This window comes from Vulpes vulpes, chromosome 7 (genome assembly GCF_048418805.1).
Source record: "Vulpes vulpes isolate BD-2025 chromosome 7, VulVul3, whole genome shotgun sequence".
NCBI classification, from domain to species: domain Eukaryota; kingdom Metazoa; phylum Chordata; class Mammalia; order Carnivora; family Canidae; genus Vulpes; species Vulpes vulpes.
The window spans coordinates 14,086,684-14,102,592 of NC_132786.1; the positions used below are offsets into that span (position 1 = coordinate 14,086,684).

The 15,909-nt window shown below is 41.8% G+C and overlaps 2 protein-coding genes across 4 annotated transcripts in view; one reads left to right on the forward strand and one right to left on the reverse strand.

Moving 5' to 3' along the window:
• The window catches only part of LOC140599520 (uncharacterized), a 35,897-nt gene extending 22,151 nt beyond the window's left edge, over window positions 1–13,746 (reverse strand). Inside the window, exon 1 of the mRNA XM_072762671.1 lies at window positions 13,297–13,746. Within this exon, the coding sequence (XP_072618772.1) occupies window positions 13,297–13,746 (450 nt within the window). The remainder of the gene's footprint in view (window positions 1–13,296) is intronic.
• LOC140599622 (uncharacterized) overlaps window positions 1–15,909 on the forward strand; it is a 122,379-nt gene that overhangs the window by 75,135 nt on the left and 31,335 nt on the right. The window contains exons 2-4 of one of the 3 annotated variants that reach the window (XM_072762997.1): window positions 1,763–1,829; window positions 3,503–3,628; window positions 5,392–5,501. In XM_072762997.1, the coding sequence (XP_072619098.1) occupies window positions 1,763–1,829; window positions 3,503–3,628; window positions 5,392–5,501 (303 nt within the window). Of the gene's footprint in view, window positions 1–1,762; window positions 4,304–5,391; window positions 5,502–15,909 lie in introns of those variants that run through there. The other 2 variants (XR_012002477.1, XR_012002476.1) reach the window with 2 other exon arrangements.

Sequence of the window (15,909 nt, forward strand, 5' to 3'; positions counted from 1 at the left end):
AATGTAGAATATCTGTGCCAAGCAATATACATTTTAGTTCTGATGACTTTTGAACTTCATAGAAAAGATATATTACTATTTGGTTTTTTTTCAAGATTTTATTTATTTATGAGAGAGAGAGAGAGAAGCAGAGACAGGAGAAGCAGGCTCCACACAGGGAGCCTGATGTGGGACTTGATCCCAGGTCTCCAGGATCATGCCATGGGCCGAAGGCAGGCCCTAAACCACTGAGCCACCCAGGGATCCCTATTTGTTGTTTTCTAGGACTGTTTTGGTCAGTCAATATTCTATTATGAGATTTGTGCAAGTTGTATTGTATAGCTGTTATTCACTCATTTTCATTTAGGTGTACTGTTCCATTGTGTAAATACACTACAAATCATTTATCCTTCTGTCAATGGCATTTGGTTGTTTCTGGATTTTTTTTCTAATATGTATATACTCTCACAAATATTCTATATCAGACAAAGTGGACTTGAGAGCAAAGAAAGCATTTTATAATGGTAGAAGAGTCAATTCTCTAAGAAAACTTAATTCCTGATATGTGTGTACCTAACAACAGTTAGACTAAAGTTTTTAACCAAAAAAGCCACAAAATACATGTTGTAAAAGCTGATAGAGCTGCAAGGAGAAATAGATGAATCCACTATTATATTTGGAGATTTCAACATCCCTTATCAGAAGTGAACAGATGGAGAAGATAGAAAATCAGTAAGGATATAATTAATCTGAACAGCACCGTCAAACACCTGGATCTAATTAATGTCTATAGACTATGTCATCTAAAAATAAGAGTACACATACTTTACAAGCTCACATGGAATATTCACCCAGAGAAATCACATTCTAGGGGCGCCTGGGTGGCTCAGTTGGTTAAGCATCTGCCTTCAGCTCAGGTCAGGATTCTAGGGTCCTGGGCTTGAGTTCTGTGTTGGGCTCCCTGCCTAGTAGTGAATTTACTTCTCTCTCCCCCTCTGCCCCTCTCTCTGCTCATACTCTCTCTTTTGTGCACCCACACTCTCTCTCTCAAATAAATAATTAAAATCTAAAAAAAAGAAAAATCACATTCTGGGCCATAAAACATACCTTAACAATCTTAAATGAATAGAAATTACACAAAGTGTGCTCTCTGACCACAGTGCAATTAAACTAGAAACTAATAACAAAAAGATAGCTGGAAAACCTCTCAAGTACTTGGAGATTAAACAATACATTTCTAAATAACACATAAATCAAAGAAATCTTAAGAGAAATTTTTAGATACTTCGAAATAAATGGAAAAGAAAATACAGCTTATTGAAACTTGTGAGATGTAGAAACAGCAGTGTTTCAAGGGAAATTTATAGCATTGAACACAAAATTTAGAAAAGAAGAATGACCTGAAATCAATAATCTAAGCTTCCACTTTAGGAAACTAGAGAATAAGGAACAAATTAGATTTGGGGCACCTGGGTGGCCCAGTTGGTGGAGGAAATGCAGCTTTTGATCTTGGGGTCATGAGTTTGAGGCTCATGTTGGGGAGTGGAGATTATATTAACTAATAATAACAATAATAATAATAATAATAATAATAATAGAATAAATAAATTTTAAGAAGAACAAATTAAATTCCAAATCAATAGAATAAAAGAAATAATAAAAATTACAGCAGAAATCAATGAAATTGAAGACAAGAAATCAGTAGAGAAAAACAATGAAACCAAATGCTGATTCTTTAAAATAAAGTCGTGAAAGTGATAAACCTCTAGCCTGCTTTACACAGACAAAAAAGAGAGAAGACACAAATTGCCAATCTCAGAAGAGGGACCATCACTGCTGATGCCATTGGAGTAAGTACACTAGACCTAGATGATTTCAGTTGTGAATTCTACCAAACATTTATTGAAGAAATTGTACCGATTCTCTACAATCTCTTACAGAAAATAGAAGCAGAACAAATACTTCCTAATATATTCTATGAGGTCAGCATTACCGTAATACCAAAACCAAAGCCATGACAAGAAAGAAAAAATACAGGGACGCCTGGGGGGCCCAGTGGTTGGGTGCCTGCCTTTGGCTCAGGGTGTGATCCCAGTTTGGGGATCAAGTCCCATATTGGGCTTCCTGTGAGGAGACTGCTTCTCCCTCTGCCTGTGTCTCTGCCTTTCTCTCTCTCTCTCTGTGTGTGTGAATAAGTTAAAAAAAAAAAAAAAAAAGAATGCAGCCATCATAAGAGATGCCAAAATCACTTTCTGTTTTCTTAAGACATCACTAAAAGTCTTCAGAGGCCAAAAGTCATCCTTAAAGTTCAATCTGCATCCTTTTTACTGCAGCTGGATTAATTTCTTTAAATTGGAGCACCTGGGTGGCTCAATGGTTAAGCATCTGCCTTCGACCCAGGTCATGATCCTGAGGTCCTGGGATGGAGTTTTGCTTCTCCCTCTGCCTATGTCTCTGCTTCTCTCTCTGTGTCTCGCATGAATAAATAAGTAAAACCTTTAATAATAATAATAAAATAATAATAATAATAATTTCTCTCAATTGACTCTTCATAAAAATCAAGAACAGCAAAGAGATTTGCACTCTCACCCAAACATTTCTACTACATTTTCTCTTCAAAAAAGGAATTTACTCAGGGAGGAGTGACTTCTATTCCAAAAGGGTATGTGGCCAAAATCAAATAAGCATATGCCTACTACCTGATTCTAGAACAGGATTCCCTTCACCACCACAGTCCCCCACCTCATACCCCATAAGCATGACCTTACACATCCTTTGACTCGTTATCACTTACCCAAATAAAAAAGAAAGCCATAATTTGCAATTAGTAATGCATTTGACCTCATGCCCATTAAACAGGTGAGCAAGCTTTGAAAACTGACATGTAGGAGATAAGCTGTCTGTTCATCCGTTCTTGGGATACATGGAGCCAGTTGTTCCCTAATATCCAACTTTGCCTTCTTTAAAAATATACTTAATTTTTTTTTTTAATTTTTATTTATTTATGATAGTCACACAGAGAGAGAGAGAGAGAGGCAGAGACACAGGCAGAGGGAGAAGCAGGCTCCATGCACCGGGAGCCCGACGTGGGATTCGATCCCGGGTCTCCAGGATCGCGCCCCGGGCCAAAGGCAGGCGCCAAACCGCTGCGCCACCCAGGGATCCCAAAAATATACTTAATTTTAACTGAGAGAAAAAAATACTCTATTTTAACTGAAGTAAATATATTTCCCAATCACCAATGCAGCTAGGTATGGCTATGTACCCAAGCTGTAAAGTGAACTACAAGCATAAATGTATGTGCCTTCCAGCACTGTCCTTAGAAATCAGGGTGGGATCACACTCTTCATTTCACCACTCTTTCCTATTAGCTGACATGTAGTCATGACCACCAGAGCTTCTGCAGATGTCTTGTACAAGAGATAAAAGCCAGCAGATGAAGAGGGCAAATTAACAATATAGAAGGAAACTGAGTTGGTGAAATCACGGAGCTAATCTACTGTTTTGTTTTCGGCACTTACAGTGAACCTAATCCAACGTCCTTTCACAAAACAAACATGACAGGAAGAGAACAGGACCTTTTTGTAGCACGAGAGAAATTACTGTGTGGCTCCAGATTGCTGGAATGCTGGAAAAAGCTTGCTGAAAAGTAAGTTCAAGTGGACCCGAGGAGACACACATCACAATGCAACATGGAGACTATAAAATCAGTAGCTATGAGATGTGATCTACACACAGAAAAAATGACAAACTCCAGTTAGATCTGGAACTTACTTAAGAAACTCAGAATTTCCAATTTATAATGTAAGCCACAACTTATTTTCTTTATTTTGCTAGAACCTAAAACCATGAAAATGGAAAGATTCTGAAGCTGAGTTCTGAGGGGACAAGTGACATGGTGAAGCTTAGCTCTATTAGACATGAAAGATACCAAATGAAGTGGAGAAGCTCAAAGCTAAATTTCAGGAACAATGAGGGCAGACTCTAGCATTGTAGAAAACATTTTTGCCTGAGAAGAAGATGGAAGAAGGATAGTGACAACTCAGGAGAAAATGACAAAAGTACCTAACATTTACTAAATCCTTCCTGAGACAAACAATGTTAACCGCTAATGGATTGCAAACTTGCCCATCATTTACTTCTACCCTTATCAAAAGCCTTCATTTATGCTCCCTGTGTGAAAATCTCCCCTTGGGAATATACTTTCGAATTTGTGAGTGTAGTTGATGAGACAATGGGACAAATACAAGTTGTCTGTACACATTCTCTTTACAGCCAGATTTTCTACATGCACTTAATAAAGCAAGACCTACCTAGGGCTGAACTTTTGTCTGTTTTTTTTTTTCTTTTATTAATTATCTTCAATTGGGATCATCCTAGATCATAAGAGGTAATAGATTATTATTGAATTAGTTTAAATTATCTGCCCAGTTTTTATTATCTTTTTAAAGACTAGATTGAGGCTAATTCTGAATTACAAAGTCCAAGATAACACATATTCTATAAGTATACAATCCAAAAGCACTTTACTACTATGAAAAATAATTTGTGGCTCCTCAAAAAAGGTAAACTTAGAATTGCCTTATAACTCAGCAAGCCAATTCTTGGATATATATCCAAAATAACTGAAAAGAAGTGTGTCAAACAAAAACTTGTACATGTATGCTTCATCATAAGTCCTATACTGTGAAATACATTTCGTGTGAAAGCACAGATATGTCTGTAATCTCATTTTCCTAGTATATGCTTTAATTTATCCTCTAAGCACACCCTGGTAAATTATAAAGTGGCTAAATCTTATAGTCTGTGCATAAATCTATATCCATTTCCATATCCATATTTGTGTTCATGTTTATATCTCTATTCTACCACCTTTGGAGTGATAGAATTACGAAATTTTGAAAATCATACAGAATTGTATTATTTGCATGCATAAAGCTTACAGTAGTTCAAAGCAAAAGAAACATATGAAAGGTAAAGAAGAGCATTTCATAATCATACAGTGGTCAATTGCCAAGAAAAAAATAATTCTTAACATGTATGTGCCTAAGAGCATTAAGCCATATGAAACAATAATAATTTTCCCAAATTATTGTCAGACCCCAAACCATAGAACCAGGAAGATCAGAAAACATCAAGTAAGATAGAGACCATAAACATAAAATGAAAGTTAAAGAAAAAAAATCTTGAATCAAGACAGAGGAACGAAGGTAGAAAAACACTACTGAGAGAGGAGCAAAGAATTATATCTGACTTTTGCTTAGAAACAATGCAAGCAAGAAAGTAATAGAATGAAATATTTAGTATTGGTGCGGGGGAAATTGGCATAAAAACAGACACAGAGAACCTAGAATTCTGTACCCTGTGAAATTATCCTCCAAGAATGAAAAAGAAATAATTTTATAGGTAAAGAAAATTGAAGGAATTTATTGCTAGTGGACCTGTCTTGCAAGAAATGCTTAAAGAAGTTCTTCAGAGAGAAGGAAAATTACATAGGCCAGAAACAGATCTACACAAGCCAGGTAAGAGTACCAGAGAATACGTAAGTAAAGGTAAAATCAACATTTGTGTATTTCTTATTCTTAATTGTTCTAACAAATTAAGTGTTTCTTCAAAATAATATAGCAACAATGTATTTATGTATGTACTTATATATACACATAAATGTTTATGCATGTTTATGTATAAGTAAAATGCACATCAGAAATGGTAAAAGGAGTGGATAGAAGGAATTAGAAATATTTTGTTATTATATGGTATTTCACTAGCCATGAATTGTTACGGTGTTATTTGAAGTGAACTTTGCATAATTTATATAATAAACATTATATGAGTATATTGCAAACTCTAGAACAACCTCTTTAAAAGGTTTCTAAAAACTGACATGATGAGAAGGAAGAAAAAAGAAATCATATAAAATATTCAATTAAAATTACAAAATGCAGGAAAAAAGAGGGAAAGACAAATAGAAACAACAAACTAGGGAAAAAATAGTGGTAACCAAAATGTTAGATATAAAGACATAATGATACAGTGATCAATTTTCACTATATCAATAACATATAACAAATCAATAAAAATAAATAATTATTTAAATGTCCATGACTTAAATATGCCAATTAAAAAATGGGGATTGTCTCCTAAAATTTGTTGGGAACCACAAAAGAGCCTGAATAGCCAAAGCAAACTTGAAGAAAAAAAAAAAAAAAGCAGAGCAGGAGGCATCACAATTCCAGACTTGAAGTTATATCACAAAGCTTCTTGTGATCAAGACAGTAGGATACTGGCACAAAAATATATAGATCCATGGAACAGAATAGAAAATCTAGAAATGGACCACAACTATATGGTCAACTAATATTCATAAAAGTAGGAAAGAATATCCAATGGGAAACAGTCTCTTCAACAAGTGGTGTTGGAAAAAAAAGAAACAAAAAAAAAAAAACAAGTGGTGTTGGGAAAACCGGACAGCCACATGCAAAAGAATGAAACTGAACCCCTTTATTACACCATACACAAAAATAAATTAAAAATGGATAAATGACTTAAACGTGAGACAGGGAACCATCAAAATCCTAGAGGAGAACATAGGCAGTAGCCTCTTTGACATTGGCTCTAGCAATGTCTGACTAGACACATCTCCTGAGGCAAGGCAAACAAAAGCAAAAATAAACCATTGGGACTTCATCAAAAGGAAAAGCTTCTGTATGGTAAAGGAAACCATCAACAAAATTAAAAGGCAGCCTATGGGATGGAAGAAGGTATTTGCAAATGACATATCTGATAAAGGGTTAGTTTCCAAAATCTAATAAAGAACTTGTCAGACTCAACACCTCAAAAATAAATAATCTAGTTAAATGGGCAGAAGACATGAATAGACATTTTTCCAAAGACATAAGGATGTCCAACAGACACTTAAGTGCTCAGCATCACTCATTATCAGGGAAATGCAAATCTAAGGACAATGAGATATCACGACACATCAGTGAGAATGGCTAAAATTAACAACTCAGGAAACAACAGGTGTTGGCAAGGATGTAGCGAAATGGCTACCCTCTTACGTTGTTAGTGGGAATGCAAACTGTGCAGCCACTCTGGAAAACAGTATGGAGTTTCCTCAGAAAGTTAAAAATAGAACTACCCTACAACCCAGCAATTGCATGACTAGGTATTTATCCAAGGGGTACAAAAATACAGATTCAAAGGGGCACATGCGCCTTAATCTTAGATAATAGCAGTATTATCTACAATAGCCAAATTATGGAAACAGCCCAAATGTCCATTAACTGATGAATGAATAAAGAAGATGTGAGATTATATATATAGATACAGATATATTCCATTATATGTAAAGTGGAATATTACTCAGATTAAAAAAAAAGAAATCTTGCCATTTGCATTGACGTGCATGTAGCTAGAGTGTATTATGCTAAGTGAAAATATCAGTCAGAAAAATACAAACACCGTATGATTTCACTCATATGTGGAATTTAAGCAACAAATAAACAATCATAGGGGGAAAAAAAGAGAGGCAAACCAAGAAACAGATTCTTAACTGTAGGGAACAAACTGATGGTTACTGGAGAGGAGTGGTGGTGGGTTAAATAGGTTTTGAGGATTAAGGAATACAATTGTGATGAGCACAGGATGTTGAATGGAAGTTTTGAATAACTAAAATGTACACTTGAAACTGAACATAGAAATTGTCAGAGTGGATGAAAAACAAGACCCCAGGATGCCTGGGTGGCTCAGTGGTTAGGCGTCTGCCTTGGACTCAGGGCATGATCCTGGAGTTCTGGGATTGAGTCCCACATGAGGCTTCTCACAAGGGAGCCTGCTTCTCCCTCTGCCCATGTCTGTCATGAATAAAAACAAAAACAAAAACACACATACACACACAAAAAAAAACCCTAAGACCTTACTAATGTGTTGTCTGCAAGAAATTTACTTTAAACATAAAAACATATATAAATTAGGGGCACTTCTATGGCTCAGTTGGTTAAGCCTACAACTCTCGATTGCAGCTCAGGTCTTGATCTCAGGGTTGCGAGTTCAAGCCCCACAATGGGTTCCACGCTGGGCATGAAGCCTACATACATGTAATATATGTACCATGCTATAACTAATCAAAGAAAACAGAAATAGCAAAATTAATTTCAGACAAATTAGACTTCATAGCAAGTGTTATCAGGAATAAAGAGAGGCATTACATCGTGATAAGGGGGCCAATTCTCCAAGCAGACATGGCAATCTTTAACACGTATGTGTCTAAGAACACAGTGTCAAAATACATGAGAAAGACTGATAGAACAGCATGGATAAATAGGTGAATCCATCATTATTATTGATTATTTTAACACTAGTCTATCAGAAATAGATGCAGAAAATCACTAAGGACATGGCTGACCTCAACAATACCATCAGCCAAATATAATTGGTATGTATAGACTATTTTCTCCTACCGGAGCAGAATACAGATTCTTCTCAAGCTCACACAGAACATTCACCAAGATAGACCACATTCTTGATCATAAAACACACCTCAACAAATTTAAAAGAAATCATATGATATCTGCTTTGAAACTATAATGAAATTAAACTAGGAATCAATAATAGATAACTGAAAAATCCCAAAATATGTGGAGATTAAAAAACACACTTCTAATTATCAAAGAAATCTCAAGAGGAATTATATGTATATATAAAGTTACATATATAACTAAGTGAAAATGTAACACAATTTGTCAAAACCTGTGGGATACAGGAAAAGCAGGTCTTATTTGAAAATTTTATGGCACTAAATGCATATATTAAACAATAAGGAAGATCTAAAAATCAATAATACAAGTGTACATCTTAGTAAACTAGACAAAGAAAAGCAAATTAAATATAAAGTAAGCATTGGAAAAGGAAGGAGATAGATATAGATCTTTTGATATGTAGATGATAGATCTCTAGATATATCACATATCAAGATCTAGATAGATGATAGATAAATAAATAGATAACTGGATAGATAACAGGTAGATGGTACATCCATACATGATAGAGTTCTAGAAAGATATAGATCTATCTCTAGATACAGATGTAAATATATCATATAAATATGTCACATATATACAGTGATAAATAAATGATAGATAGATGATACATGCATACACCTATGATAGAGATGAAGGGCCCTTGGGGGCCCATCTGTCATGAGCATGCTATGAAGGCGAGTAGTGTCTTTCTACAACGTCAGCTTTATTCAGGATTCCAACCTCAATGACAATTCACCATGTGATTAAACTTGGCTTCTTACACACAAAAGCAGGACAGAAGACAAGCCACACAACAAACAAGATAACAGAAGGGTGCAGGAAGTTAATGAACCAAACACAAAGTCAGTCTGTGGGCACCCAGTTGAGATAAGGCCTTAGTCTGGTCTGGGCCAGCTCTTGGCATTTACTGCTTCCAACGTTCATGCAACAAAGGATCTCAGTTCTGTTTGGAGATCAACTGGTCAGAGCCTTCAGTGGCAGTTGCCTTTTTGAAGTGGTCAGACATAGAGGGGTCAGGTCTAAAGACTCTGATACTTTGCGGCCAAAATCGTTCCCTTTTTAAAGGTATTTAATGAGTTTTGGGTCTCTGCAGACCTCCTCTGGTTCTGCTTGTTATCAGTTCTGGGGTGTCAGCTGATGCTGGTCCTGGGGATATCTCCTAAGTGCAGTACCTTAACTGCTTGCATCATTGCTTGACACAGGCCCTTGCTTGACAAAGGCTCCTGCTTGACATGAGAGAGTCCATTTTGCTCTCTACACTCAGATTTGTTGGGGAACTGGGAATAGAAGTTAGGATGACAGAGTTAAGAGAAGACACAATAAATGGGACAAGTGGAGCCAATCACCATACTCTTGAACCATAGTCCATGTAATGCTGAGATACCATGTTGGAGTGAGGGAGCTCCCTGTCCCTTGATATAAGGGTAAACCCATCAGGCTCCTACTAGAGTTGGAGGCTGGACTGGCACTGACCCTCCTGTGCCCCCATTACCCTAATTGTGATCTGTCATTCTCAATAAATCATTTAATTCCACTCTTACTAGGTAGGTTCGCCCAAAATGTTTGTATTCATTCTCTTCATTTTAATACATATAGAATTTCCACTCACAGAATGCTAATCTAGAAAGAGGCTTTTTTCAGTACAGTAGCTATTAGCCCTATGTAACTAGTGCTTCTGAGGACATGGTATTTTATTTTCTTTTAATTACTTTAAACTTAAAAAGTAATAATTTCCTCAGTAATTGAGAAAAATTTTAGTCTGTTCGAAGCATCTTAGGTATGTGAATCTCCTTTTCAACTATAAATGTATTTATTTATTTTTAAAGATTTATTTATTTATTTGGGAGAGAAAGAGCAGGCATGTGAGTGGGGGAAGTGCAGAGGGGAGGGAGAGAGCAAGAATCTCGAGCAGACTCCCTGCTGAGTGCAGAGCCCAAAGCGGGGCTTGAACTCATGATCCTGAGATCACAACCTGAGCCAAAATCAAGAATTGGACACAACCAACTGAGCCACCCAGGTGCCCCTCAACTATATATTTTATAAGATCAAAATACAGATTAAGGATTTCCCCTGAAAACTAAATGTTCCTGTGAAAACTGGAATGTTCTCTAAGTGAAAAGTATTCAATTTTGAAGACTTAGCACAAAAAGAAAGAAAATGGAAACCATTTCGTTAACATTTTCCATTCGATTATATATTGAAATTGTATTTTGGATATACAGGGTTAAATAAAATATATTATTAGAGTCAATTTCACTTGTGTCTTTTTACGTTTCTTAGTGAAGCTACTAGAAAATTTTAAAATACGAATGTGGCTCCCACTGCAAGCCCTTGGAGATATTTACCTTAGACACTTTATACTTTCTCCCTCATGAGGTGGTATGCTGGCTTTTCACTTAACATTTTATGTAGTGTCACTCTTCAAATGTCTTGAAAACAAAGTTTAAAGCTCTCCTTGTTTAGTAGAGGAAAGGAACCAGAAGGGATCCACATGCTCAAACACTCTCTGGTGGGAACAGAAGTGAGAATGTTGAAGAGATCTGGAGTGGGAGTTAGAGCACTAGAAATGGCAGGTCCTGTTCAGGAACAGTTGTCAGGGAGTCAGAAATTTTATTGTGTGACTGTGTGAGAGTAGAGTGCAGGCAAAGGGCACAGTTAGAGCAACTCAATATGATAGCTCCCGGGTTTGGGCTACTTGAGTTTAAATTAATTAAAATTAAATTTTCCATTCCCCATTCTAATAACCACATTCCAAGTGTGCAATTACTTCAAGAACCATATGAGTTACTTGTATTACTTCCCTAGGGCTGCTGTAACAGATTACCACAGACCCAGTTACTTAAAACAACAGAAACGGACTTGCTCACAGTTCTGGGGGCCAGAAGTCTGCAATCAGATGTTGGGAGGGCTATGCTCACTCTCAGGCTTTAGGGAAGAATCCAGTTCCTTGCCTCTTCCAGCTTCCAGTAGCTGTCAGTCCTCCTTGGCTCATGGCTACTATATTCCTACAGCTTCCAGCTCCATGGTCTCATAGCCTCCTTTCTTCTGTGTCTTCTCCCCTGTATTTGTCTCAAAACTCTCTCTGCTCCTCTCGCAAAGATGTGCGTGATTGCATTAGGGCCCAGATAATCTAGGATAAGTAGAGCAACTCAGTATGGATCTTTAACTTAATCTAGGATAAGTAGAGCAACTCTTCTGGATCTTTAACTTAATCACGCCTATTGCCATATAAAGTAGTATTCACAGGTTCTGGGGATTTAGATGTGGGCATATCTTTGGGGCCACAATGCAACTCATTACAACATGTGTTGGTACAGATATACAACATTTTCACCATTGGAGAAATTTCTTCTGCACAGGGCTGTAGAGGAAAGTTATGAAACAAGGGTCAAAACACTTGATGATAGAGATGCAATAAAACACCGGGACACCTGCACCCCGATGTTTGTAGCAGCAATGTCCACAATAGCCAAACTGTGGAAGGAGCCTCGGTGTCCATCGAAAGATGAATGGATAAAGAAGATGTGGTCTCTGTATACAACGGAATACTACTCAGCCATTAGAAACGACAAATACCCACCATTTGCTTCAACGTGGATGGAACTGGAGGGTATTATGCTGCGTGAAATAAGTCAATTGGAGAAGGACAAACATTATATGGTCTCATTAATTTGGGGAATATAAAAAATAGTGAAAGGGAATATAAGGGAAGGGAAAAGAAGTGTGTGGGAAATATCAGAGAGGGAGACAGAACATGAGAGACTCCTAACTCTGGGAAACGAACTAGGGGTGGGGGAAGGGGAGGTGGGCGGGGGGGTGGGTTGGCTGGGTGATGGGCTCTGAGGGAGATGAGCACTGGGTGTTGTTCTATATGTTGGCAGATTGAACACCAATAAAAAATTAAAAAAAATATTCCAATAATAAATTTCTGTCATAAAAAACAAACAAAAAACCCTTGATAAAGGTTCAGAAATAAGTCAGTAGCTGGTGAATCTAAGGCAGTAGGGGCAAATGTCAAAGGAATATGGGTTTTTTAAATTGTAAAACTAAACAAACACATAACAAAATTTTCCATCTTTATCATTTTTAAGTGCGTGATATAGTCCTGCTAACTATATGTACATCATTATGCAAGAGATCCCCAGAACTTTTTTATCTTTCAAAATTGAAACTCTGTAGATTTTTAATGACTCCTCTCCCTTCTCCCTCCTGGCAGTCACCATTCTACTTAGTTCCTAAAAGTCTGACCACTTCAAATACCTCATATTAAGCTGTATTTGTCTTTTTGTGATTGGTTTACTTCACTTAGCATAATGTCCTCAGGGCTATGCATGCTGTTGCTCACAACAGGATTTCTTTCTTTTTAAGGGTGAGTAATAGTCCATTGTGTCTATGTATCAAGTTTTGCTTATCTATTCATCTTTCAGTGGGTCCTTAGGTTGCTTCCCCCCTAAAAGCAGGGGTTTTGCACGTGCTGCCAAAGTCAGGTCTGAAAACACCCAGGGAAGCCTTCTAGCATTCTTGCCCTCGAGGGTGGGAGGGCTCCGTCCCTGAGTCATCGCAGAGACTGCTGGTGCGTTCCTGTCCCTAAGCTAGGGAGGGGCCTACCCCGATGGTGCACGTGCGCGGCGTGGGTGGCTCTCAAAGGGCTCAGCCCAGGGTTTCGCCAACGTGGAGCGCGCTGGAAAGGTCTCAGGGGTCCAATCCCCCTAGAAGCATAGGCCACCCGCAGCCCAGGGTGCAGGACTGGTCAGAGGTTCGAGCATCTCGGTACCTTCTGCTCAGCGTTTTGTAGAGCAGGTAGGAAGAGGGTCAGGCGTGGTGAGACGTCTCCAGTGGGGTGGGGTGTGGGCGGCACAGAACCAGGGAACCAAGCCCTCGGCCGCCCTGGCTCTTCCTGACTCGGCACTGGGGGAACAGCGCAGCAGGGCCTGTCCTGTCGGCGGGACCTGCGGTGCCAGCATCTCATTGGCCAGGACTGGGCGGGGGGGCGGGAAGAACAGGAGGGACCGACCAATCGGGGTGGGCCACCTGGGGGGCTGCTCCCGCGCAGGCGCAAGTCCTCGGCCCGCCCGGGAAGAGCCGCCTCCCCGACGGGGCAGCGGGTGCGGGCCGAGGTGGGTGCGTGCGGGCTCGCGGGCCACGCAGCCGGCCTGCTGCTGGGGGGAAGCGCGTTCCCTGTGGGGGAGGCCGGCGGCTGCCCCAGGCTTACAGCAGAGGCCATTGCGAGTCTCCTGGGAGGGGCCGGCGGTTCCCAGGTGGCAGGAAGGCCCCTCGGGTGGGGGCGCGCCTGGGGGCCGGCGCCCACCTGTGCAGGCGCCCGGACTGACTGCCTCCCGCTTCCCGCGGGGAACGGCCGTGGCCCCGGCCATGAGCCCAGCAGCTCGGCGCGGTCTTCTGCTGGCCTGCAGCCTGGCCTTCGCGCCGCTGCTCGCAGGTGAGACGAAGGGCCCCCTGCCCGCCGGCCGCCCTGGCTCCCTGCCCCGGCTCCCTGCCCCGGCTCCCTGCCCCGGCTCCCTGCCCCGGCTCCCTGCCCCGGCTCCCTGCCCCGGCTCCCTGCCCCGGCTCCCTGCCCCGGCTCCCTGCCCCGCCTCGCTCCATGCTGCCCCCCGTCGGCCACGCGTCAGCCACGCGTCCCGCGGCAGCTGCTGGCTCAGCAGGGCGTCCACCTGCCGGGCAGACGAGGAGCCTGCGCCGGTGACCCACGGCCCGCTGACCGGTGCTGCCCCATGGCTCCCACGGCCGCTGATCGCTGATGTCCTTGTAACTCCCACGGCCGCTGACCACTGCTCCCTTCATACCTCCCACGGCCGCTGACCGGTGCTGCCCCGTGGCTCCCACGGCCGCTGACCACTGCTCCCTTCATACCTCCCACGGCCGCTGACCGGTGCTGCCCCCGTGGCTCCCACGGCCGCTGACCGGTGCTGCCCCGTGGCTCCCACGGCCTGCTGACCACTGCTCCCTTCATACCTCCCATGGCCTACTGACCAGGGCTGCCCCCGTGGCTCCCACGGCCCGCTGATCGCTGATGTCCTTGTAACTCCCACGGCCTGCTGACCACTGCTCCCCTCATACCTCCCACGGCCCGCTGACCAGGGCTGCCCTCCTAGCTCTCAGGGCCTCCTGAGCACTGCTGCCCTGTGGCTCATGGCCTGCTGACCGGTGCTCCCCTCATACCTCCCACGGCCCGCTGACCGGTGCTGCCCCGTGGCTCCCACGGCCCGCTGATCGCTGATGTCCTTGTAACTCCCACGGCCTGCTGACCACTGCTCCCCTCATACCTCCCACGGCCCGCTGACCAGGGCTGCCCTCCTAGCTCTCAGGGCCTCCTGAGCACTGCTGCCCTGTGGCTCATGGCCTGCTGACCGGTGCTCCCCTCATACCTCCCACGGCCCGCTGACCGGTGCTGCCCCGTGGCTCCCACGGCCCGCTGATCGCTGATGTCCTTGTAACTCCCACGGCCTGCTGACCACTGCTCCCCTCATACCTCCCACGGCCCGCTGACCAGGGCTGCCCTCCTAGCTCCCACGGCCTCCTGAGCACTGCTGCCCTGTGGCTCATGGCCTACTGACCACTGCTCCCCTCATACCTCTCACAGCCAACTGACCAGCTGCCCTCATGACTCTTACATCCTACTGACCAGTACTGAGCACAGAGTCTCAATCAACTACTTGGTCTCAAGCAAACCACTGAGGCAGTTCCTGCTTTCCTGACTTTAATAAGAGTTGTGACAAACTGAGGGGGGAAAATCAGAGAGGAAGACAAACCATGAGACACCATTAACTCTGGGAAACAAAGGGCTGTAGAATGGGAAGGGATGGGGGATGGGGGATTGGGGGACAGGCACTAAGGAGGGCAGATGATGGGATGAGCATTGGGGTTATTCTATATGTTGGCAAATTGAATTTAAGTAAAATATTTTTGTAAAAAGCCTGACTATGGGAGAAAGTAAAGGGTTGCCACTCCTTTGTTTAAGGAGTGCTTTTTGTTTGTTTTTCTCCAGAGGCACTTCCTATTGGGGGAAAGGAGGAGAGAAAATGTTCACCACCAAAATGTGAATCATGAGTCCTAAGTAGTTCTATTTCTTCATGGATTTCCCTGGGGGTTTGGGGTACTCTGTGGACTAAGCACCCCTGGTTGCTCCAGATGTAGGATGTTCTGATCTACTTATGGGCACAAGTCACTCAATTAGTGCCACATAATCGTATTTAAGTTTACCTGGTTGTTGCGACCTCCATCATCCGGACTGTTCACTAATTCAGTTCCCAGAGGCCTTTACTCCTCATGGTCTCCTGTATGCCTTCCCTTCCTCCCTCTGCCTCTTGAGTTCCCATCTTGTTTGATAGGAAGGGATAGAGCTGCCTGAAAATAGACACCCCTCCTCCTT